The following is a 27,650-nucleotide window of genomic DNA, read 5'->3' on the forward strand; positions in this document are numbered from 1 at the left end:
TGCTAACCAATTAACATGTTTTGTTTCTGTTGCATTTTTACAATCTTTTACCTTTACATTTTTTAAAAGAGTATATATGTACTACTCAAGTAGTTAAACTACCTTTATAGTTTACAAATCATTTTCATGTATTTTATGTCAACAATGGATTTAAATCAATTATAGTGGATTTAGAAAGTATTTGTTTTTATTTCTTCACATTTTATGCTGCAGCCTCATCCTAAAATGTTTCAAATAATTTAATTGTTTTGTCTCCTCAGTCTGCATTGCATATTCCAAAGTGCAAAAGCAAAAAATACATTTGTGATACCTTTGCAAATTAATTTTTTACATATCTCATTGCATATGTATTCAGACCCTTAATTCTGTGCTTAACTCTAACATTTGCCAATGGACTAATGTAATCTGAGCTGTAGCCTAGTGGTTTGAGCATGTGCTGCAGGCATTTTGAGCTGAGGTGTTCACATGGGAATTGCAGGTTTGAATCCTGCCTGTCGTATATTGAACCCCTCACCCTTCTCTCCAATTATTCTTGTCTCAGCTGTTCGGTTTAAAAATGGTAAAACAGAATTTCCAATTCAACACTCATTTCACAGCCCTGCTGGAATCCTACTTTGAACGAAGCCGCATTAACTTTGGATTGAGAAAGCATTGTTCTCCTGCAGGCCTTGATCTTCTGCTCATTTTGTCCTCCTACTCACCAGATGCTCCTGGATTTAAACTCAACAATAACTTTCAGTAAAGGCAGCAGACTCATACAGAATTCAGAGGAGTCTATTATTTACACAAACCTGGGCACTTTCTGAACATCTCAAAGCAAAATAAGACCTGAAAGAGTGAAAGGTTGAGCAGGTTTCTTCGGGATCTTGCATCTCTACATCACTAAATCTAAAGTTAGTGAAACCTTTATTTCAACTGTGCTCTCTGCACTGCTAAAACAAAGGGTCTTTGATATAGCCGCTGTCAAATTACAGGGTACACAGAACAAAAATAGATGCAATCAGAGAAGGAACATTAAGATGTTTGGAGGAACAATCCAATTAACGGATTAGAGGTCTCCGCTGAGGTATTACACTCGTTTTCCACCCTAGCTGCCTAGAGTGCCACTGTAAAAGTTCACCTTCATTTGTAAAGACATTTAGGTCTTGCTGACAGTGTTGTGCAGATAGATAGTTATACTGCATTGCATTTAGGACTCGGATATTTAGTCAGAGCAATCAGAGCATCCTTAGACCTCTTGTTTCAAACCATTTATGAGACATTTTTGCAGATGTACTGTTAATTTGCATACTATGAAGCACAATGAGTTTATTTTTAACCCAGGAATGTCATGCATTGGCCATCAGTGTGACAACTTTATATTGCAAAGGCTATTTAATGAATCATTTGTTATAAAACTCCAGATGTAAAGCTTCGCACCCCTTACTATTATCAGAAAGGTGTTTTTTTTTTTTTTTTCAGGTGAGGGGTGTTTGAAAGTGTAGCATTTAAAAATAGCTCTTTTCCCCTCTATGCATCAAACAAATAGTGTTCTTCTTTGAAGATTTGTAACTGTTTTCTACAGAGTTTGGCGTTAGCATGTTGCTAAGCTAATAATGAGATACTCTAATAAGCAGCCACATCACAAAAAAAATAAAAATAAGGTAAGTTGTAATACATTCTTGGGATATGCCTTGAAATTTGAAATATTATTTTGGAAGTATGTATTAGTATAATACTTTTGTTTTCTGCAAAATTCTTTAAGGTTGCACTGCATGTATCATTCAAAGAGACAGTGATCCCAGAATGCACTGCAACAAGCTCAGTGAAGAAATCTTAAAATGAAGAGGACAAAATGGGAAATGCTGTTTTATATATAGCAGCAGTTAAAAATGAAATATCCGGTGAGTGGCACTAAATGTTTAATGCTGTATCATGTTTGAAAATATCATAGCACCTACAATAAACCCTACCTTAAACCAAAACAATAGTGTTAGCAAAAGCAAATGTGATATAAAAGCACATTTCCTCAAGCAATCGTGCCGTTTTTTCTCTATGAGAGCACTTTAATTGTGAATCCGACTGCTCCTTACCACCAGTGCAGTTCTGTACCAGGTGAGCTTATGAGCAAGTTTACTATCAGAAATGTCTTTATTAATTAGTAATCTGATACAGTAATCTTAATCTTAATCTGATATTCATTTCAGATGGAAACTGCAATGAATCATACATGTATGTATGTCCATTTTTTTTAGATTTGCAAAAAGGTAGGTAGAAGCACAAGTTATGAGGTTCTGTTTGAGTTGGATGCTGCTTCGGAAAGCAACTGTAGGCATCAAGGTTTGATTCATTGCTCACGGTGTGGCAGAATGGTGTGCTGCCATCATCATCACCATCTCCTTCACAGGCTTTGCCAGCTCAGCATCATGAAGCTCATAACCTTCAGTGAGCTGAGCGCTGCTCGCTTCGACTCTGCAGCAATGTGCAATATTCTGTGGGTTTGGAACCTGGGCAGTAGTTTCTTTGATCGATGGACAGAGGCAGCAGAGGAAGAGCTGGCATTCGGCTTAACCTGCAGACAGAATCGAGCGAGCTGCTTCTGAGCCATCGGGCCTGTAAAACAACAAAAGCTATGAAAAACAAAGCCTTATGAGATCAGAGTTTATTGGAAATGCCCTATCCAACAATTCAGCATTTCTCCAAAGGATAACTCGAGCTGATCATTTATATAGCTTTTGAGAATTGGAAAGAGAGGAGGATAGGGAACTATACACAAACATAATACAATCACAAATGATCCCAATCCCCAATTTTTACATTTTCAACAAAAAAAAAAAAAAGCACAACAAAATCACTGGCCCAACCTGGTGATATTGAACATCACATATTATAGCTATGGGCAATGAGAGGCCATGCAAGTGGTTTTGCAATGAGTTAAGGGTGTTCTTTTGCAGAATATCATGGTAAAATGACCAATGCACAATGCACTTTCTTTTTAAAATCTTTTTCTTTTTTACTATTTCAAACCTGAAGGGTTTTTTGTGTGTGTATGCATTAGAATGCATTCAAATCTTTATAATTCTTTGCACATGGAGGCTTCATTTAAAGTGCTATCAAGAATTAGAAATTTGACACTTTTAAAGTGAGAATTTTCTCGAGAACAAAAAAATGAGTGTAGGGACTGAAGTGTGATCATTATCCAAAACACAGAAGTCTGGTAGATGAGTGAAACATTAACTTCAGCTCTTCTCTGTTACACTTCCTCTCTGGAGGTCAGTCTTCGGTGATCTGTCCTCATGTTTGTTCATTAAATCTATTACATTGTTGGCTGGAATCGATGTTTCGCTCTCTCTAGCTCCAAGGTCAGTGTTCTCCAGCTGTCTCTGCCTCTCCATCAGTGGACAGTTGGGTCGCCAAGCGTTGGTCAGCATTATCTCACAGTTCAATAATACTGAGCAATGGGGAATTCATTAAATGCTTAGACACTCTTCTGCTTTCTAAAGGTCTCTGTAAAGGTCTGCACTTCTGGGACACAAATGTAGTACTGGAAATGTTATTTTTTTTGTCTTAGAATTCAAGTCTTGAAACTTAAATGTGTTGTTTAAGCGCAAACCTAAATTTATAAATTATTTCTGTAAAAAAAAAAAAAAAAAAAAGCCTGGACGAGGGCCAGTGACAGTGCTGCTCAATGAGGACTCGAGGGAAGCCAATCATCCGTTCCATCATGCTGTCAAACTATAGAGACTGAGAACAGAAAACACTTGAACTTTTAGCTTTTAAGCTTCAAGAATGATGTAAGATATGTCCAAGGAACAGTTCATGCAAATATATATATATACATATTTTTGAAAGCCTCTCCCTCTTTCAAAGCCCTGAAATCTCATTCTCAGTCTCAATTTGTAGCCTTTTCCTCATGCACTTTAAAAGTGGTAGCCTACAATTATATATCAAATATATTTAATTAAAATTAAAAACTTTATGAGATAATGTAATGATTATGAGATACTTCAGTATAATTATATATATATATATATATATATATATATATATATATATATATATATATATATATATATATATATATATATATATATATATATATAATTATACTGAAGTATCTCATAATCATTACATTATCTCATAAAGTTTTTAATTTTAATTTTGTTATGACTTATTACAAAAACATATAATAATTATACAGTATATATATATATATATATATATATATATATATATATATATATATATATATATATACACATGAGATAACATAATTATTGAGATACTTCAGCGTAATTATAAGAAATTCTCAGTAACTCAAGGACTATGAGATACTGAGTCATGATTACAAAAAAAAATTTCAGAATAATTTTTTACGTTTCTCATTCTTTATACAAATGATTTCGTAATCACGAAAAAGTTTCTTATTACAGTGGATCATAGAGTTACAGGTTTCCATAGAAAAGTGCTCTATGAATATCTGTGTGAAAATCCCCTTGTGAATAAAAGTAAAACGATGAAATAAATAAAAACGTTTAATGTTAGAGCGAATGGTGTCAGTCTTGTGTTTTCCTCCCCCACGTGCCTTCCATGACCCAGTTTTCCCTCATGTGCAATTATGTTATTGCTCTATGTTATTGAATGTTCGTCAATCCTCTCTCTACGTGTGTGCTCCTGCCTGTCTGAAACAATAAAGACCGTTGATGTTAATTCTCTATCATCTCTGCGCTCCTTCGTCTCCTCATCTCCTGCACAGTAGGCAAAGGATGACAGATGGAAAGTACATATCTTCTTTTATGTGGCCTATACTTCATATATATATATATATATATATATATATATATATATATATATATATATATATATATATATATATATATATATATAAACATAAAATAAATAAATAAACAGTTTTACCACTATAGCTGATGTAAATGTTAATTTTCAGTAATATTTGAAAGATTTACTTTATATGTCTAAACTATTTAAAAACTATTTTGAAAACACTTTTTTGTGGAGAAAAGTGGCTTTAATGCAAATACATTTGGTGTCACATGACAAAATTACACACGTCTGCATTCCTAAGGGACAGGCGTACTGTTTCGTAATAAGTGTAAGGTATGTGAGGACAGTATACTGTGGTAATCGTAGATAATAGATGACCAGAATCTTCCGGCTCATCTTCCAGCTCAGCTCACCAGCATGTTGGTCATAGTGACATTACATAAAGATAAAAGCATGTGTTCCCATTCAGGTGGATTATGTGTATGTGTGAGCAAAGGCAAGTGAGAGAGGACACAAGAGAACATCCACCACATACAACATCTCTAAATGGCCCAGGAATAAAGCCATGTGAACCGATGCCTGATAAAGTGGCAGATAATGAGCTGTGTGTCGCAGAAACTCTCCTGACACCCCACTCCTTTTTACTGGTGAATAATTAGAGACCGTTCCCCTGTGCTAAAGATGCCTTCTCTTATTTACCTAAAGCTAAATTAGATGTGGCAAAGAGAGGGAAAAAAATAATGATATAACAGTGGTGCGTATGGGGCATAATACATCAGCCGAAACCAGGAGTACTATCACAATGACTCTTAGGTAAACAAAACACAAATGCAACAATATTTAAAATAATTATTATAAACTACTTGATAACACTTTACAATAAGGTTACATTTTTTAACATTAGTGAACAACATTAGCTAATGTGAACCAACAATGCAAAACAATTAAAAAAGATTTATTACAACATTTACTAAAACATTATTAAAATCAAAAGCTGAATCTGTTAACTTTATTTAATGAACCTGAAATGAACTAAAACTGATCATCTAAATTTTAATAACTACATTATTTTTTAGGGCTGTATGAAGATCATTTAATATTTCCTTATGTATTTCCTCATTTATTCCCACTGAAAAAATAAATAATTAAATACAAACAAACAAACAAAAAATAAATCAAGCGGGTTTGGACAACAAAAAATGTTTAAAATATTTAATCATATAGTTAATGAGAATGCTAATTGTCCATTTTTTCCCCATTTAACATGAGCATGTGTTGGAGATCGCAGTGTTGGAGATCATTGGTATCATGGCCTAATGGTTAGTGAGTCGGACTCCCAATCAAAGCCAATCAAAGGGTTGTGAGTTTGAGTCCCGGGCCGGCAGGAATTGTGGGTGGGGGGAATGCATGTACAGTTCTCTCTCCACCTTCAATACCACGACTTAGGTGCCCTTGAGCAAGGCATCGAACCCCCAACTGCTCCCCGGGCGCCGCAGCATAAATGATGAACACTGCTCCGGGTGTGTGTGTTCACTGCTCTGTGTGTGTGCACTTTGGATGGGTTAAATGCAGAGCACAAATTCTGAGTATGTGTCACCATACTTGGCTGAATGTCACGTCACTTTTTTTATTTTTTATTTAGAGAGTAATTAAAGCCAGCTCCTTAGCTCTTAATTTTGCCTCTGTTGTGCTCGGAGCCTTAATTGTTGCATGCAGCTATATTTTTCATTACAGTTGAGCACATTTTCCACTATTTTTTACTTAAAGGGATACTTTAAAGGGCACCATTTAATACATTTTAGATGAAAATTGGGAGGCTTGAGACTGTCCCATAGACTGCCAAGTAAATTACACTGTCAAGGTCCAGAAAAGTATAAAAGCATCATCAGAACACTCCTTCTGCCATCAGTGGTTCAACCGTAACATTATGAAGCAACGAGAATACTTTTTGTATGTGAATAAAACAAAAATAATGACTTTATTCAACAATTCCTTTGTTAACAGTCTCCTCTGTGTCTCTTATTATCACAGTATGCTGCTCATGCTCTTCTATGTCAGCCGTGCCACAAGGATGTGATGTTTCTATGTGTATTTATGCTTGATTTGAATTATTCTCGTTGCTTCATAACATTACAGTTGAACCACTGATGGCAGATGGAGTGTTCTGATGATGTCTTTCATACTTTTCTGGACCTTGACAGTGTATTTTATTTGGCAGTCTATGGGACAGTCTCAAGCCTCCCAGTTTTCATCCAAAATATCTTCAATTGTGTTCTGTAGACAAATAAAACTTTAACGAGTTTGAAACAACATGGGAGTAAGCGATTAATGACAACATTTTCATTTTGGGGCGGAGTAACCCTTTAAAGTAATTGTAATTAAAATTTTAAATCATGCATCTATCGCTCTTTTCCATTTTGGTTGTGGTCGTGATCTGGACAGGTTTTTTGAGACAATGTGTTCTGGGTTCTCTCTAGAGAGGTGAGAGCGGGCGAAAGAGACACGACAGATTGAAGCTCTATTTGCATCTGCTCTGTTTGACTGCTCAGTAAGTTACAATCTCACAGAGAGAGAAATACAGACAGAAAGATGGGAATGAAATATTTAGCCAAAAAATAAGTCTATTTATAGATTGCGGTGGGATGGGGCTGCGGTGGTCTACAGTTAAATTATTGATGTGAGAGTGTGAGCGGAGCTTTTTCTCAGGTCTGAGAGGAAGGCAAGGCCATTCAGAGAAAGATGTGCAGGAATTGCTGTAAGGATACACCTGTGTCAGTGAAACAGAAGGAGAAATGAACATGCATGAATTCACAGGGTCATAGTCAAAACAATAACTCAGCCTAGCTAGCGAATAACTTCAACTTTCAAAGTACAAAGTATCAGTACAACGAATGTCCACAATACTGTACTGTTATTTTAGAGATTTATACACTGTTCATATTGATATTTTAAATAGTATTTTATATGTATGTTGCCAGAGTCAATTCTGGTCTTCAAATTTGATTGTCTGAAAACTACTGCAAAATAAATTATATTTAGTATTACAGTTTGTATCACTCCACCTGTCTGTTTTTGCTTGTGTGGTTTGAGTAAGGAACTTGGTCTGTGTCTTAAAACACATTGTATATTACTATATTAACATTCATATGTAGGCATTTGGCCAACCCGGGCTCGTGAAAGTACTGTACATATGTCACAACATTTTTGCTAAAAATTATATTACATCGCTTCCTGCACATTTCTTCAAAGAGAAAAGTCTAGTGAGTGGCACTAAAAAGCTTGTTACATTTTCTCAGAAACAGATCAACGTGACCGTGCAAGCACTTTATGATGTTGTTTCATGCACATATTGCACCATTTCAGAAATCAAACACCCGCAGAGTGCAGCTGAAAGGTTAATGCGCTATCATGTTTGAAAATAACACACAGTACCACCTACACTAAACCTTATAAATATAAAAAACCTTATAAATTATGAAGACTAAAATGCATTGGCTGAAAAACCATGCCATTTTACCTTGTTTTTACACATCTTTGAGCTCTTTTGACTCATACCTCCTTACCAGGTAGAGCTACCTAGCAAGTTTATTACTAATTTACCAATCATGCACTATGATATGATTGTTTTGAGGTCCTAATATAGTATAGTGCAAGGAACCAGATTGAAGTGAGTCTTTATTGATTGATAATCTGCCCTGCAATCATAATTTGTGTGAAAAAGAATACAATTTGTTGGTGTTTTATTGTTTTATCATAAGGTAGCAAGAAATAGGGAAGCTGAAGTTGAGCTATTTTAATTGATGGATTGGAGTTGTGTGGATTACTTGTGGATTATGGTGATGATTTTATCGGCTGTTTGGACTCTCATTCTGACAGCACCCATTCACTGCAAAGGATCCAGTGGTGAGTGAGTAATGTAATGCTACATTTCTCAAAACCTGTTCTGATGAAGAAACAAGCTGATCTACATCTTGGGTGGCCTGAGGGTGAGTGGAAACAGCAATTTTATACCATAAACCACCCATCAGTTGAAAATCCTCCATCATCAGAGAAATTAGATGGTGTTACAAGCCTTGTGCACGATTAGACTGACTTTGGAAACGTGTTTAAAAACACCTGACAAGGTCGATAACGTGTCTTGGCAGTGTGTGTTGAGTGTGAGAGTAAGCCAGTGGGAGTGTGTGACTCAGATTTTTACATTCAGACAGAAGAATGGTGAGTGTTGTGAAGAAGCTGCACGCTACATCCAAGGCCAGATTGTATTATGTGGAGGACGGCCTTGCTTTATATTGAGAAGAAATAAAAGAATCAAATACAGATAGAGAGTCAGTCCGGTCTCATGTTCAGTAACATCTTCGCCATTATTATAATTTAAACTCAATCACCAAGCTCTTGCATTGTACTGTAGCTAACCAACTTGACGTCACTTCCTGATTCAAGCCTCTTAACTGACCAATCAAGCACAGCACGCATCCTTTTGTGAAGACATAACTAAATCCTGACCTAAAAACACTTGAACATTCAATAAGAAGAACACATTTCTCTGTTTTTCATAACATTTAAGCATTCTGTCAATTCTATATGCCTATTTGTAACAATAAGCTCAGTTGACTAATATATTATGGCACCATTTTATTATAAGAATTCTGAATTCTCACTAACTAGCATACATGTTACTAGCATATTGTGTTTATTAGTACTTATAAAGCAGATATTAAAGCAATTTTCTGCATGACTATATTTTACATCCCTAACCCTAACCCGAACCCTAACCCTAACCCTTAATTATACAATATACCCAAACTTAGCAACTAGTTTACAAAAGCCAAAGCTAATAGTTAATTAATAGTGAGAATTGGACCTTAGAATCAAGTGTGACCAAATATATAATATAACAATTGATTACAACGAACTCATCGCAAATATAGAAACGAATAATCGATTTTTAATTAAACTTCTAAATAAAGACATTATGAATTTTTATGAGGCTATTCCTGCAGTATATTTCTGTAAAGCTACTCTGAAAAAAATTTCTTGTTCAAAAAACACTGTATAAATAAAACTGCCTTAATGTCACTAAATGTATAAATGCACATTTTTAAATTTTGTATTTTTTGCTTGTGTTATCAGTTTTGCTGAATGTTTTATCCATGCAAATCATGGCCTAAATGAGAGTGCTTTCATAAGACAGTGGAGTTTGGGATAATTATGTAACCTTCGCCTCTGAACATCTGTCGGTGTGAATAATTGAAAAGCGAGGAAGTTCCTCAAGTCAAGCAATCGGAAGATTCATCTAGAGGAGCCACGTGACAGGAGGAGGAACGGTACAGAATGAACTGTGAAATGCATTTTTCATGTGCCTTATTTTGGGTTATTGAATGCTTCCCTAGCTACCTGAATGCCCTTCCTGACTCATCTCTGTGACTATAGAGGATATATAACTGCTTACCTCACTACATACAAGAAACTGCAGTCTCCTTCATTATTGAACTTCTATGCATTTCCAAAACCATCATCATGTATGATCAAATCACATACAGTACAGTACATGTGAAAATAATGCAATTTCCTTGCCTCTTTAATGACTATTTATACTTTTGCTACATATATTTGAACCATGTTTTGAATATAATGCTTTATTTACAGTATATTAAACATTCAGATGCAAAAGCCTCTAAGTACGTCTGACGTTTTTCTTTAAAACTAGCATTTATTGCTGGGATTTTGCGCATTTGAAGTGAAAGTACTTGATAAACATATAGTAATATCGTTATCTCCCTTTTGACCAAGATGGCTTTTAGAGGCTTTTGCATTGGAACTCTTCATATACACATTTTAAAGTTTTTATTTATTCATTTTTAAGCTAAATTACATTTTAATTAATATACAAGATTGTAACCAATAAACTGATATTTAATGAATAAAAACTGCCTGCTGGGGCTTCGATTTTTAGACCTTGAGCACGAACATATCACAGAGGATGTTAAAAGCATTATACTTATAATAGAGGCCAGGTTCAGTGTACGTTAGCTAATCTGAGAATAATAAGTAAAAATGTTAAATAGTGAGGATGCTGAAAAACACGATTTCCGAGGGTTAAGACGAAAGCACACAAAATAAAACACAGATTAACTGGAAATCTCAGGAAATGCTTTTGACATTGTAACATTATTCAACCACTTCAATGGCCATACCTTTGAAATATTCCGATGCACTTCATCCAAGGCCAGATATTGTGTTTATTTTGTATGGAGAAATGGCCTTGCTTTATGGTTTGATAAAACATGAAATAGTTAAAGCTGGTCAAATGTGGGTCTGTTTCATAATGGTGAATCATATTCGGTCTCGAGTTGAGAAACTTCCCCATGATTAATACTGTATGTGTTAAACTCAACAAACTGTCTCTTGCATTTTAACCAAACATCTTAATGTTTAGACTTCAATTCGTGCTTTGACTGACCAATTCAGTGCAATTTATAAGCTCTTGGGGAAAGGATGACTATTGATCATTAAGTAACTCAAGGAAAAGGACATTTAAGGTGAAGAATAAAGGACTCAAAGACTGTTTTCTTTATGATGGTCCTTCTCTTCAAGAGGCTTTTTAAAGGATGATTCAGAGAGGAAAAATGTAGTTATGTAACTACTTTAAATGTCTTGACAAGTTGGTTTTTGACATGTTTCACGATATCTGTCAGGGCATTTTTAAACATTGTAGTCAAATGCACACAACCTCAGAACAAGCTGAATAAAACTAAAGGAACTACAAAAAAATTGCCACACAGACCTTGACAAAGCATTGTCTGTAAGTTTAAGATTGTCTGAAGTTTAGTCTGATGTTTTAAGGTTATATAAATCTTGCGTAGTTTGAATACTTTCACAGAGAGATCAGCCCAGCTAGACTGTTGCTAAGGTGTTCTGGATGGTTGCTAAGGGGGTGTTTGGAGCTTAGACAGACATACAATATAATTATGATTTAATCATATGTATTAAATTTCTTTAGATTTAAAATATTTATCAGTGCGACTCAGTGTGAAGTAATATCTGAGTCATGTGCATTTGTTAAATCCTAATTTTTTGAATATGATGTTTGTATTATATGTATATATCAAATAAATGTTGATTTGCTTGCACTGTCAAGTGTGGGTAGAAGACATGCATTGGGTAATCTTTTAGTATCATATTGTCGGCGGCTTTTAAAGAACAAATAATTCAAGAGGTGTGATATCGGGAATATTAAACTTTTAACAGATGTCATAATTCAAGCACTCGGGCTCATACCGTATGTAAATACTATTACCGTCTGAGGCAGTCATTACTAGCAAACATAATTACCAGAGATGAATTATCCTATTCTTTCAACTTAGTCTCCATCTGCATCAGAACCGAAATTGCGAGACTATTCAGCATCGCACGCAGCCGAAATAAAAAGACCAGGGACAATCGCTCACAGATTGGAGAAATTAGTTTAACAATTCATGATCAGGATATAGTCACGGTGGAAACATCTATCAAAAGTTATGTCTATAAAACAAACAAACAGGAAAAGATACAAAGAGAACTGGCTACAGACAACCTCCTTCTTATTACCCAATAACTCGCTGGTGAATAAATGAAAAGTTATGATTATTAAACCAGTGACAAACTTTTGTTTAACCCTGTTGAAACTCTCCTGCTGAATACCGCAGCATCCTAACCAACGTTGTATAGTGCCACATAATTAATACTAAATTAAATATAATTAGCTGAGCTAAAAAAAGGCCCACTTAACTATGATTTAATGACACACAGGATTTATATATAACTTCATAGTTATGTCCATTGTCTTTGAAATCTAGGTGTGTATTGACAAATACACTGACAAGCATTTGATATAAACTAAACGGACCCACTTTATGTTAAGTGGCCTTAACTACGATGTACTTACATTTTAATTAATAATTTAGTACAATGTACTTATTGTGTCCATACATGTTTTTACATTGTACTTATATATATATAAAAAACGAAATGTAATTACATGTGTATTTGATTTCTGTAATTACATTTATAATTTACACCTTAACCCACCCTTAAACTTACCCATAGCTCCAACCCTCTCCCTAACCTTACCCCTATCCCACCTCAATAGCAGAAAAAGTGTTTTACAATACAATATGAACACAATAAGTACATTGTACTTTTTTTTAAATGTAAGTACATAGTAGTTACGGCCACCTAATATAAAGTGGAACCAACTAAACTAGAACTTTCTATTGAAACTTGCATCTAAGTGTGTACTTACACATTTATAAGGTGAAGTTGCAATTTAGTACATTAACTGAGTAGTTGAGTATTAGTAATTAGTAATTGATTATTAGTAAACTGTCTGCTTAACATCTGCAAATACTTTATATTGATGTTCAACCAACAGACATTATACTGATTATAATTGACTTTACGGTAACACTTTTTACAACTTGCTTATTAGCATGTCTATTATTAACATATTGGTTGTTTATTCGTGCTTATAAAGTACATATAATGCATGACATCCATAATCCTACCAAATACCCTAAACTTAACAACTACCTTATTAACTAATAATAAGCAGCAAATAAGGAGTTAATTGAGGCAAAAGTCATAGTTAATGGTTAGTTAATAGTGAGAATTGGACCCTAAAATAAAGTGTGACCGACTTTATTCTACTAACCCTAACCCTAACCTAAAGGTCTACTGTTACTCTAATGAGAGTTAGTAGATGTGTAGTTGTAAAGTTACGTATAGTTGGTAGGATGTTTAAAGTGGGTGGTTCTTGGCCACGATTAGCTGCATTCTGGGCTTTTTACTGACAGCCTGATTACACAGGACTGACATGTAAATGCCTGCTTGATTTGGTTTTGTCATTCTGTTGGCAAGACATAGAAATACTCATCAATCTCGAAGCTGAAATCCCACCGAGTGTGAAACGCGCTCCCTGTCAGATCATTTGTGAGCACATGCAATTATGTCTCATCAGTGCTGCTGGAGACAGAATATGAGAGAGAAGAAGACAAACAAAATAATAAGTCTAATCCCACTGTGATGATACACAATATCTATACAGGACGACTATAAGAAGAAAATAATGAAATTATGACCTTTAATGACACATAAGGAGGAAAGCTGAAAACACATTCATCTACAAAGCATAATGGAAAATATATTACGAAAAGACAAAGGAGAGAGCTGGTTATGTGTGACCGCGAGGGATGAAGATTGCCTTTAATTAGTCGATTCAAGGGCATTTTTCATTCCGGCTGGTATTTGAGTCTCTAGTTATTGTGCTGACCCTCGGACGACCGAATCCATGCAGCTCTGGGCAGGCAGGGGTGATCCTAGCCCTCGGGCCCAGGGGAAGCTTTGATTGGGGTTTTCCTCTGCAAAGAACTCATTTAATGAATTAATTAATATAAGCATAAGGGAAGTGTGGCAGTGGTGAATTCAGGGTGTAGGTTAGTAAATGGCAAATTAACTTCTTATAGTGCTTGTAAGGCATGTTGTATTCATGTTCCTCAACCAATCCATCCATTTACTATCTTCTATTCTTAAATTATTCTGGATAAAATATGGAGGATTACTAAGAAAACCAAAATATAACCTGTTTGAAAGAATTAATTGGTAATATTATTGCTCACTAGTTCACTTTTGCAAAGTTCCCCAGACAGCACCAGGAAGACTTTAAATCATTGCACATGATTATTTAACACATTGAGGCTCTTTGATTGTTTGGTTACATTAGCGCACTGCGCAAACTGGGGAATGGAAAGATCAACTAATAGATTATACTACTACACGCAGCTCAGCGAACAAGCACAGCTCTAATGGGAAGGGAACAGATAGCTTAATCCACTCGGCTAATTAGCCTTGCAGAAGAATAACCAAGTCCAGATGGAATCTGCAGTCATTTTCTGCATTGATTTGGTGAGAAAAGACTGTGGAATTCAGCCAGATGGGTTCACAAATGGAGTTGAAAGAAATACATTCTTATTGGTAACTGAAAACTTAAAATAATTAGCCCGAAAGGTATGCAAAGGGCAGGAGATAATGAAAACTATGTTTGAGTGTGAATATGAATGACTGACATCTGAGTTCTTTAGAAATCTGTGGAGTTCTGTGAATACAGATGACACCTGAATAAGAAACATTCCTTTGTGCCACATCTTATGATTTGTAGGTGTATTTAAATACTATTTTCTAAGTAATAAAATAATGAATTTGTACCTACTGTGTTCCTGTTGACGTTGGAAACTGCTGCTGTTGAGGTGGGATATGGGTAAGGATTTAAGTTTAAGTTTAAGGGATAGTGGAAGGGCCAGAAATGAAGTATGATGTAACTAAAGAAAATTAGAGGGAGACTGTGATAGGAAAGGTTTTCTGATTAAAAACTCATCAGACAAAGTGGCAGATAATGAACAAGCTCACAGTGCCAGTGGACCTTTGATGGATCGGAACTTAAGTCCAGGGAAAACGCCAAAACTCTGCTGAGGCAGCCAATAAATACACATCTCCCATTTATTAGCACCATGCACTAAGCTCTCATTACACTCAGCTCTTCAGAGGCCTTCAGTTGAAAACTGCTGTATGACAAAGTGCCATAATACAACTTCAGAAAGATACGGCCATCCTTTCCTAATGTAGGGTAAGGTGAGAGGCAGCATGTGGAATTACAGTCATTGATCTCTGTCGTTACTCTGTGTGTTTCTGCCGTTAAGGGGGATACATTATTTAGCAGTCGACCACAACCGGGGTAAGTCTGTTTCCTAATGAAGCTTTGGAGTATTAATGCATGTGTACGTGTGAGAGAGTAAACTAGAACAATTTCTGTGGTGCAGACCTTAATGAGATAACTTAATGGATAACTCATTCAGGGAGCAGTAAATTGTACATCAGATTCCGATTAGTTCCTGTCTAAACCAGGCCACCTTTATGACTTTTTTTGCAATCTAGTATCTAATAACAATGAAGAAATGCAGTCCTTTGTTCATTGTGGATCCCCACAGAAAAGATTGTGCTTTTTTTAATGTGGACATTGTTCAGGTTGGACTAACAAAGCAAGCAGAACATTAACCAGGGGCTTCCAGTTTCCCAAAAGCATTGCTAACAAACTATGTTTGCACATTCTGTCGGTACCAACACAGTTCAACAATTTGTTGTTTTCCGAATTCATAGTTTCGACGAACATTCACAAGTAGCATCTCAGAGCTGTGTGGTTGGAAGTACAGCTCGACCTGTGGTTAGAAGAATAGTTTGTTGTTAGTATCAGGAGCTCTAGCATCACGGGGGAACCATTAGGAAACCTTCAAAATAATGGAGAATAAAAAGAGCGAAGCAGTCCCCAGATGCCATGTTTGTTATTTACAGCCATAATCTGACATTTAAAATGGAACTGGGGTGTGTTTTGTTGTACAATGACAAACTTGCTACTTAGCATAGAAACAATGCATCATTGAAAAAATCAATTAGTCACTATTGTTTCCCAAAAAAATGTTGTTTGAAATTTGTTGTTCAATCATGTTGCTTAATGATTTCACACATGCAGCAGAGTAAGAAATTCTTTTAATTCATCTGTGTGAGGTCAAATTAATGCCAGATTTATATATTTTTTTTTGCTGTAATTTACGAACATGGCATCTGAGGGTTAATTCTCTTTTTCTCAGTTATTTTGCTTTATTTTCATAGGCTCTTTCTTACATACTAGAGCATATATGCACATGCACACTCTTCAAAAATGGTACTGTACATTTCTTGACAAGCTAAAAGTCTTAAATTTAATTTGTGTACTGGACATGAAGGATATAGATTGTACAGAATGTCAGCTCACTTATTTTACTCAAGATAAGTCTTTATAAAGTCCACATGTCGTACAAACAGGAAACTATGCTTGTAATCATGAGTCAAGGGTTGCTGTTCCAACCACACAACTTTGCGATGCTGTTTGCGAATGTTACTTGGAACTATGGATTCAGGTAACACAGATTGCTGAAATATGCTGATAATGAAGGAACATGCGATCATAGTTGGCTAATGATGCTTTTGGGAAAAAACACCCCTGAAGTTATTTTTCCACCACATGCATGACATAATGAACGGCAGTTCTACTCAATATGGTTTGAATGACAAAAGTGCAACAAAGTTTCTACATTTTCAGGAACCAGTTGTAACTAGCTGGTTCGTTTCTTCAACACCGCATTGTACTATAGTAGTTAATCCATTAGCATTCCTGTAAAATTAGCTTAAAACACCTAAATCATGCAGAGGACTGCGGACGGAACAGTTAAACGCAGTTAAGCAGCAAGTTAGGAAGCTGTTCAGGAAATGCACCACAGGCGTGACGTCCGGCGACAAAATGTCCAACAGATTTTTGGATGAATAAGGTGCAGCTGTCTATATGGCATCGTGTAAGACCTCCTGGACTGATTACTTTGCATTTTCAAGGGTGTTTTTATTTTATTACTGTTGCCTTCACTGCGTAAAAAGACAAACTTGAGAAGGGATCTCAGAAAATGACAAAAAAATATGAAATATTTTGAATGACCAATAACCTGTCTGGCACCTGTATGTGAATCTGTTTATGTAGCTGTGCAAGCTAAAGCTTGACTGTCACAGGTTGCCAAAATATAATCACTAGACTGACAGAGGAGGATTCGCCCACAGTGCTGCTATCAGCCCAGTTATTACCCAACAAGGAAATGGAGAAGTTGTTAAAAATATATATCTATACTGTTGTATATGGACAACTGAAATGTGAGATGTGTCAAGTAAGTCTCATAAAAAGCCCACAGAGCTCTCCTCCTCACAATTAATGTCATCAGATAATTGAACCTCTTGTTTTAATGTGCTCTGAGATGAGCCCTTGTCTGGGATAGATGTGATGATGGTCAATAAGTGCTTGTCGAGTAATGGCAAAGCACCTTATCTTACATAAAGAGCTTAAACTGTGACTTGCCACTTCCTCTTTACTACGCACTGCCTCTTCATTTCATAAAGGAAAACTTAGGTCTTTAAAAAATTATTTTAACTTGCTATATCCTGAAGCGGACAGTATGGTGAATGCTACCAGCATGACCAATGTCTGAGGCACATATACAAATACTCCAATCCAATTGGTCCAAGTGGCCTGTGACATCATAGACAGGTGTCCAGAAGTATAAAAGCCAACTGCTGAATCCGTGAAAACGTTTGTTGTCTTTTTAAAAGCTGTCTGTCTGTTAGCAGTGTGTATCTGAAACCTGCCGAGCATTTCATGAAGTGCCTGCCTCCGTGTCAGAAGTTTTTGACACCTGAGGACACACATGACTTGTGCGTTATGTGCCTGGGTGAAGAGCAAGAGTATCTGGTGCTCGAGGGCTCTGAGGATATCACTATGCTGAATCTCCGATCATGTTTGTCTCGAGGGAAGAGGGGCAAGCGTCTGTGCCTAACAGGTCGGGTCCCACTGCTGCTGAGGCACGGCAGAAACTCAACTCAGGGGGATCGCAGGTCGAGCTTGTGGAATGGTTAGAGAAAGGTTAGGATCTTTCCAAAACTCAAAACGCAAGCTTGAGTGCAGCTTGGGATCCAGACACCCTTTCTTTACAGTCATCTGATGCCGATAGCACGCTGCTGGGCTCTTCTAGTCAGAATTATGATGAAGAGATTAATGGGTTCGGTGACGACAGTGAAAGTGATTCAGTCATTTCCCACTTCTGGTAGTCCTTTCCTAGGTACATTTGAGGATAGCTATGTGCTAGCTCAATTACTTAAGGTCTCCTTGAGCCCTTGCCTGAACAGTGTTATTTCCCCTGCTTTAGCAGTTGGTCCACTTTCTGTGGTTAAGGCAGTTTTTGAAGGAAGGTCTTACCTCACTATCTGATGCTAGTTGTGCATGGTTTATCTTGGTCTATGAGACTCTTGGGATATACCTATGTGAGGATAGCTGTATTCTAGCCCTTACTTGGGCTTTAAGTAGCGATCACTTTGAGCTCTTATCTAGAAGTTTTTTCTGTTTGCCTTGTGTATTCGGACTAGTTTTATTCACATATTATAGCTATCCAAGGATAGTTGTGTTTTTACATTGGGTTGGGCTGTTCCCCTTTATCGAATCGGGTCCAGGGCATCAGTGGCTTTTCCCCTTTCTGAGGAAAGGTTAGATAAGTGTCTGTCACCTCCTTAGTCTCTCACCGGGCGGACAGGCATGCACCTCAGCATCTTATTGTTGCCATTTAGTTCCCCATAGTGTCTGCTAGAAGACAGAGCGCAAGTTCCCTAGAAGGGGAATGTCTTGGGTTCTGCATGTAACCATGCTTCCACAAGAGGGAACAAGACGCTGTCTCCCCTTGCCATGCCTATATGGCATAAATGCATAAAAGCATGGTAAACTGTAAAACGTCTATTATTTGTGGAAGCAAAATGCATTTAAATAATAATAATAATAATAATAATAATAATAATAATAATAATAATATCCAAAAATAAAAATGTTAAATTAATTTAATCAGCGCTGGGTAGATTACTCTCAAATTGTAGCCAAATTACATGACCAAAATTTTAGTTCATGTAATACATTATATTTCACATTTTACATCCATAATTGGACTACTTTTGAATTACTTTTAGATTACTTTTGACCTATCTAGTTTATCACATTGATTTAGAATAACCTAAAAAATCCTAAAAAACCTAAAAAATCTAAATAGAAAATATTTAATATTTAATTTGTTTACCTGCATGTGCTGTGACCATTTACCAGTAATTATTAATTAATTTATTTAATTATGTTGTGCAAATCCGGGTGTTTTTTTTTTTGTTGTTGTTGAATTTGTTGTTTAAGCATGGGTGTTACCCTAATACTTGTTTGTGTAGGTAATAATGTGCATTAGCTATATGAGTTTATTAGATCTGATTCAAGGAATGGCAAGTCCAACATAATGCATTTTGGTGTTCACACTGCAACACTGAAAAACGCTACCAGTGTGATGTCATGAGAGATGTGCAATGTCACACAAGCATGGCGATTCTCAGAGTAGTCTATAGCTGCAAATAGATTTTATAGCCATCTGCAGCAGCATATCCTCAAACTACTCAATGACAGAACTGCTGGAAGTGATGTTACCATCAGTGATGCACTGCATGCGTGCTGCGGTACAGGATCAATAATCATTGTGATACTGCAGTTAGGCTTTATCACTAATTAAGGTGTAATCTTCACAAGTCTTTTCATACCCCATTTAGTGAAGTGGAGAAAGCAGACAGGAAATGGCAACATAATGTTTCTAAATCAATACAGGAACATTATACAGCCTGTTAATTTGATACTGTAGAATCTCATGTTATTGCTAAGTTAACCAGACATTATTTTTTTTATATATTTTCAGTATAAAGCATCAGTGATTATAACTGTGATACAAGATTTCTAGATCCTCTTTTATACTCAATAAATGTAAATTGGTTTTATTGAACTTTTTTAGACAAATGCTTAGAAAATAATAAAAATAAATAAAAAACACAATGAGAGACTGTTTTTCCAGTTAATGCAACAATGATAAATAATAAATAAGCTTTCTGTGAAAATATAACAGTGCTTATTTAGATGAGCAATTATTCAGTCTTTGTTTCTTTTCTTAAGAAAAAACTTGGAAATAATGTGCTCTGGTAACTTAACTTGTTGGTTTAACTGCATATGTTATGATTTTTCAAATAAGAAATTATGGTAATGTCCCTTTTCCCGTAAACTAATAATTTAATAACATTTTATTTAATTAAAAAAGTGTTTCATTCTATTTTTATGTAATTTTATATTATTATTTATTATTATTTATTTTTTTTATTAATTTTTTTTTTTCTTAAATACGATGTAGAATTAATTGAGCTTTAGAAAACTGAAAATCCGTCTGCTGGGGTAAAAACTCGTTTTATTGACTTACTGGATGTTTTTTCTGCTTTAATATCCAGGGGCGGGAGATCACGATCAGGCGCGTGATGCAGCTCACCGCCGCAGATGCGCGTGCTATATAAAGCCCGAGCGCACCACAGCCAGATTACAACCAGCACAAGCTGTCACACAGAGAGAAAGAGTGCTGCTACTTCTCCAGAAGAGACTTCGGAAGCAAAGACGCCATGGAGGCTGGAGCGAGAGGGATGCACTGGAAACTTTTGATACTTTCTTGTCTTTTGGCGGACGGGATGAGCCAGGACTTTGGACAGACCCAGTTCATTTGCACGTCCGTGCCCAAGGATATGGACATATGCGCCGCCACACTGCAGAACAGCGTGCCCGGGGAGGATCTCAAGAGCACGGTCATGCAGCTGAGAGAGACGGTGCTGCAACAGAAGGAAACAATCATGAACCAGAAGGAGACCATCAGGGAACTGACTTCTAAGCTGACAAGGTGCGAGAGTCAGAGCGCGTCCGAGCCCGGAGACGCGAGGGGCGGCGCACGACGCAAGGAAACGGGCTCTAAGAACACAATGGGGGATGTGTCGAGGGGTCCGACCGACACACTGGCTCAACTCTCGCGGACTTTACAGTCCCTCAAGCAGAGGCTGGAAAACCTGGAGGTATGTCTGTTGTCCTGGAGCGCTTTCTTCCATGTCGAAACAGTGGATTTATTTGAGAACGCAGATAGAACAGTGTCGAGCTTCTCACAACTTTATTTTATTTTAGAATACATTAGCTCACTATATCCTTAATGAATAAGTGCCAAACAGTGGCGCATAGTCCTCTTTTAAAAGACGCATTACTCCAGACTGTAGAAAAAAAAAAAAAAAAAAAAGATTAAAATAAAATAGATAAATAATAAAATAACTATTGCAAATCTTCAATACCATTGATTTGGCCGCTCTTAAACACTAAATATTTAAGCGTATTGTAACCGTTTTTGCTGTTAATGAACATCATAACGGACAATTGTTATGGATGTAATAATAATAATAATAATAATAATAATAATAATAATAATAATAATAATAATAATAAATTAAAACGACTTTTTGACATGCAAATTAAATTTAGTGATGTTAATTAATATGAAATAATATTTGACTAAATTATTATATGTAACTTTAATTATTTGGATATGAAACACATAGCAGCAGTGCACTTGTTTAAGGTTAAATCTAATGTTTCTCTCACAAATAGATGTTCTCATCTTTCTTTAGCAATTCAGCCGGACTAACAACTCCGTCCAGGCGAACAGCTTGAAGGATCTTCTGCAGAACAAGATCGACGACCTGGAGAAGCAGGTCTTGTCCCGTGTGAACGGTTTGGAGGAAGGAAAGCCCGGGCTGCGCAACGAGAGCGAGCAGCGCGGGCGCGTCGACTCCACTCTCACCTCACTGCACCAGAGAATAACCGATCTAGAGAAAGGTAACCATTCGCATTTCTGCTCCCCCGATCACATACATGTTGTGGAGATGCATCAGGCGCTCTCATGACCTGGTTTTCCTGCGGGGAAAATATTCTTGGAGATGCCAGCGTGGGTAATGAATTGCCGTAGTGTCGCAGGAGAGGAGGGGGTCCACAGAGCTGCATTGCTTTGCATATCCAATCCCACCCAACCAGCTTTATAGCATGATTTACAGATCGGACCCAGAGAGTTTTTGCAAGCTCATGAATTTTGTGAATTTCCAATCATGTGAATCATGTCTTTCTCAGTCATTAAAATGCTTAATGTCCCACAGCCTTTTAAAAGGCATTAATAGTAAAGGGATTTTCATCATTTACTTGCCATCATTTCATTTCGAACAGATAAGACTTTCTTTCTCCTGTGAATTACAGAGATACTTTGCAGAATGTCTGCTCTGAGCTTTACCATTCAAACAATCATCAAGCTCCAAAATGGACAAAAAAGTAGTCTCTTGTTCTGTATTCCCACTCATTAAGCCATATCTGCAATGAACACTTCAAAATTTACTGTATCAGCTGAAAATCATCTGTGGTACACAAACTTGATGTGACTTCAATGATTAATTGATCAAAGCAATTGGTAATGAAAACATGGAACTAATATGGAACTTAATGCATTTGAAATGAGGCAAGGTCAGATCGAGCTGCAACGGAAAAGTGTGCAACACAAGTTGTCAAAAACATGAGAGCACTTTAGATTAATTGCTTCCAAGAAGTTAATAAGCATATAGTTTAATGCAGCTGAGCTGCTATTTCAGCTTGTGTCAAATTGCTTGGGCTGTTTAGTGCTGTTTGCCCTAGTGCATACAGAAAATCACATTTATTGTTATTCTTATCTGTAAATGTTATCAATTCAAACCTCCAGGTCAACCAGACAGAAAGGAATAATTAATTTTGATATTTGGTTTTATATATATATATATATATATATATATATATATATATATATATATATATATATATATATAGTTACCAGTTTTACATGCTAGTAACTATAGTCACTAATGGGATCATAATAAGAAGTCTAAAATGTATAGAAAATAAATAACAGTAATGTGTTACTATGTTCAGAAGAATTAGTTTAGGTGAGGACATTTTTTCAAGAAATATTTTTTATGTAATTAATTGAAGAAATAAATAACATTAACTGATTGTAAACAATGTTTTATAACTTGATACGCTATGTTTAAATACACACACACACACAAATTAGATTTGAGAGGCATAGCAAATGAAAATAATTTCTTAAATTGCAGTCTAGCATGCCGAGGGACTGTACATGTAACATGCAAATGTCTTCCACGGAAGAGAGAATTTTGTGTGGGTTTGGAACAACTGGAGGGTTAGAAAACTATATAACAAAATTTTTTTTTTGTTTGAACGATTTCTCTACCTCAGTAATGATGGCAATTAATCGTGGCTTTTACTCTTTGTTACTAGCATCAAGCACAAGTGTAGAAATAATCGAGGGGAGGGAGGGTCCCGGGTGGGATAACAGCACTAGAGTGCTTGTCTTTCCACAGGCAAAAACAACCAAATAAATCAATAACATTTTTATATATGAATATCCCCTAGAAATATACTTTATATACACATGATACCAATTTTGTACATTGTATGTATTTGACAAAATTATTTTTGACAGTTTGCCTTTTTAGTGCCACACTGTATAGTGGAATCAGAGGAATGATTATTTAAATGTATTCATATAATTATTTTTTAATAACAGGCCAAAAGGAAAACAGACCACTGGATAAATTTCAGCTGACGTTCCCTCTGAGGACCAACTACATGTACGCTAAAGTCAAGAAGAGTCTTCCGGAGATGTACGCCTTCACTGTGTGCATGTGGCTCAAGTCCAACGCCTCTCCAGGAGTGGGAACACCTTTCTCATATGCAGTCCCTGGACAGGCCAATGAACTGGTTCTTATTGAATGGGGAAACAACCCAATGGAGCTGCTTATCAATGACAAGGTATGTTATTGAGAAAAATATGAATTGCCATTAGGGAAATTTAGGAATGCATGGTTTTTCTTCACATTTAAATTCATAGTTTTCTTCGTTTTCTGTAAATGAGATAGATAGGCTGACTGGCAGATTGGTAGGATGTTGCTAGATGGTATCTTATGTGTTGCAAGAATCTGTTGCTTGCTAAGATGTTATGCTGGTATGATTTGTCAATTTAGTTTAGTTACAAACTGCTCTGGTTTTTGCCCTCTATTGTTGTAGGTTGCTAAGCTGCCTTTCCTGATCAATGATGGGAAATGGCATCACATTTGTATCACATGGACCACTCGGGATGGAGTGTGGGAAGCTTACCAGGACGGTGTAATGAGAGGAAATGGGGACAGTCTGGCCCCATACCATCCAATCAAACCACAAGGAGTATTGATTCTGGGACAAGAGCAGGTATGCATCCTCTGTTTAATCTTAAATTCACTCATCAGTATGCCGAAGTATGGCGTGGTAGTTCAGGAAGTTACACAACAATGATTTAATGATGTGTAAAGAATATACTGTGGCTCTGTTCCAAAAGTGAGCTGCCCACGTAGCTGTATTTAAACTATAACATAGTCTGTTCCAAAAGTTAGGAAGCTATAAAATAAAATGCTGTTTATTTTATTTTTTAAAATACTTAGTTTTGGCTAAACTTAAAGCATTGCAGCATTGCATGTGTCCGTTTTAGATAAGCAGTGTCATAATGCATTGAAGCTAGGGGTGTGCGATATTGCCAAAAAATAGTATCTTGATATTTTGGGAGATTTCTTTTTTTTATAACGATAATTAAACAACTTTGTACTGGTACCTTGGCTGGTTTAAATATGACAATAAAATCGCCAGTAGATGGCGATTATTAGGTCTTGTAAGCACTTCGTCTTGGCGCAGTAATATCTTCACTAGAGGGAGCGGGGGCCGATGAGAGGATTTTTCACGAGTGAAGATGTTACTGCGCCATGACGAAGTGCTTACAAGCACTTGCCATGGTATTCCGCCATACAATATAGTTATCCATTTTACACGCTTAGAAAAGCGCAACGTTTTGTTTTGTGTTACCGTCCTAGGTCGAGTAACACTACGCGAGTAACTGTATTTAAATAGGGAAAACATGGAGGTGTTTGGTAGCTTCTCTGCTTGGTGATTCACTGAATCATTCATTCAAACCACTGATTCAAAAAAACTGATTCATTCAGAAACTAATTAAGTGACGGTCAATAAAACTCACTCTAATGTATCACTAAATTACTTCTTGTTTCTTGAACTGTTTTTATAAAATGAATGCCACATTTGTGATCGTGTTCATGTGTTCCCCGGGGAATCGAACCCCCAAACTCGCGCTTGATAAGGCAATGCTCTACCAATTGAGCTACAGGAACACTAATATTAATGCTAATAATGCTAATAATGCTAATAATTATAATAATAATAATAATTATTATTATTTATACTAATATTAATACATTTAATCACGCAGTGAATGCCTTTGGAGTCTAAAGATGTGTTTTTGTTTGTTTTGTGTGAGGTAACATTATACTCGATAATGTTAGCTCACACATCATTAAACCAGTGATTACTATATCACCTTAGATGACAAATATTGCAAGGCAAGGCAAGTTTATTTATATAGATTGATTTCTCCTTGAAAAATCGCCAATTATAAGAAAACCTCTTTGAAAACAGTCCATTCTAAAACACTCTATAAAACAAGCAATAGACAAGATTTTGGCCCATTTGAAATGCAGAGACCTTCAAAAACGCCTGTAGGGATGAAAAGCACAAATGAATCTTTTATGGGCAGATTAGCTTCAAAGGTTAACAGGGACCAATCATACGCCTTTGAAGGCGTTCAGCGTTTATTTGATCAGCATCTCAAATAAATGTTATCCACCTGCAGGATACTCTCGGTGGAGGGTTTGATGCTACTCAAGCGTTTGTCGGTGACATGGCGAATTTCAACATCTGGGACCGAAAGCTGTCCGTGGGAGAGATTTATAACCTGGCCACATGCAGCAGCAAAGCACAAGTGGGGAACGTCTTCTCTTGGTTGGAAACCAGCATTGAGGTCTACGGAGGGGCTTCGAAATGGACATTTGAGGCCTGTCGCCAACTGAACTAAAGAGCACAGGAATCTCCCAGCCAACGAGAGATATGAGTTTCCAGGTGTCTGTTACCAAATCATTCATCCTTAAAGAACATTTCCAATCAAGAACAAACACAGACATCGAAATCCACTGGAATTTTCTAGATGTTTCAATATTTCTTGTCTCTTAACACTTAAAACAATCACGTTTTTGTCATTTGTTTCTGGATCTTGAAGGCAAAAGCTGGTGTTGGTATTAGTTTGAAGGCCCTGTGGTTCTGCTCTTCTCTGGTTGTCTGTTGGGCAAGCAATGCCTTACCGGAAAACTACTTAACATGATATGGCTCAGACTCCATCGTTACAGCCTGGATCATTAGACCACTTCCTTTGAAGAGGAAGCGATGTAGTCTCGCTGCAGATTTCCGAACCACTTAGGTTACTGTTCCCCATCAGGATTATTAGATAGATCTACCCACTGCCTGGGATACTCACTGTGAACTCCGGATGTAGAATGTAAAACAAGCACAGCCAAGTGTGTTCTTTTCTTTTTTTCTTTTTCATGCTTTTGTTCAGTCTCATCACCTCCTGCTTAAGCATTTTTGTTTGGTCTTTTTTTGATGGTGTGTCTGTGTACGTGTGTGTGGGTTTGTAAAAAAAAAAAGATAATAATAACTTGATAATTGCCAACATATTTCAAGCCTGGGTGCCTTGGGCTGTCGAAAAGATCAGATCTTGACACATTTGTCATTATTTGCAAAGTACTTCTATTTATCTCTTTCTTTCCTTGTGCAACTACTGAAACGTTATGTTGATTACACCTCGTAACAATTCGAGCGGCCTGCGAGAATAGGCTGGCAATTCAACGTTGTTTTAATTGTGGCGTGTTCGGCAGGTGTTTGTATTTTTCAAGGAATGTTACGTGTACAGAAAACAGCATGAAAATCGAAATGCTGCAACAGCATCAATGAAAAAAAACTGCTTTTAATTAGCTCATTTTGGGTTGAGGTTTTATACTGTATTGTTATATGCTAAAAGCATGGCAGCACTGAAAGATGAAAAAGGTCTAAATTTTGTAATAAAATTGTTATATCAAAAATAGCAAGTGTGATAGTGCCTTTAAATGATTTGCGATGAACAAATGCATGTTTTGTACAGTGAGTACAGTCAATAGATATGGGAAAAATACACTACTGTTCTAAACACAATATGAATCTGATTGGAGCAAGTTTTCTTTGGTTCCGTGCTAAATATGCATGTGACAGTCAGTAAACAAACTGTGTGAGGCTAGGAGACCATTTTACCGGTAACATCTGATTTTCCCAGAATTTTGCGACACTTGTTCAACAATCTATAACTCAATGCAAGCACTTCTGGCTATGCAAACTGGATATTATTCATTGCTGCATT

General features: G+C 36.4%; 1 protein-coding gene across 1 annotated transcript; it reads left to right on the plus strand.

The window, feature by feature from the left end:
• Nucleotides 1-20,737: 20,737 nt before the first annotated feature.
• On the plus strand, nucleotides 20,738-27,341 carry LOC113052861 (neuronal pentraxin-1-like). Its single transcript, XM_026217300.1, has 5 exons — nucleotides 20,738-21,318; nucleotides 21,919-22,126; nucleotides 23,895-24,139; nucleotides 24,395-24,574; nucleotides 26,058-27,341. Exons 1-5 carry the CDS (start codon nucleotides 20,878-20,880, stop codon nucleotides 26,277-26,279), a joined length of 1,296 nt encoding a protein of 431 aa, XP_026073085.1. The 5' UTR covers nucleotides 20,738-20,877; the 3' UTR covers nucleotides 26,280-27,341.
• Nucleotides 27,342-27,650: the final 309 nt, after the last annotated feature.

This window comes from Carassius auratus, chromosome 3, assembly GCF_003368295.1.
Source record: "Carassius auratus strain Wakin chromosome 3, ASM336829v1, whole genome shotgun sequence".
Taxonomy (NCBI): Eukaryota; Metazoa; Chordata; class Actinopteri; order Cypriniformes; family Cyprinidae; genus Carassius; species Carassius auratus.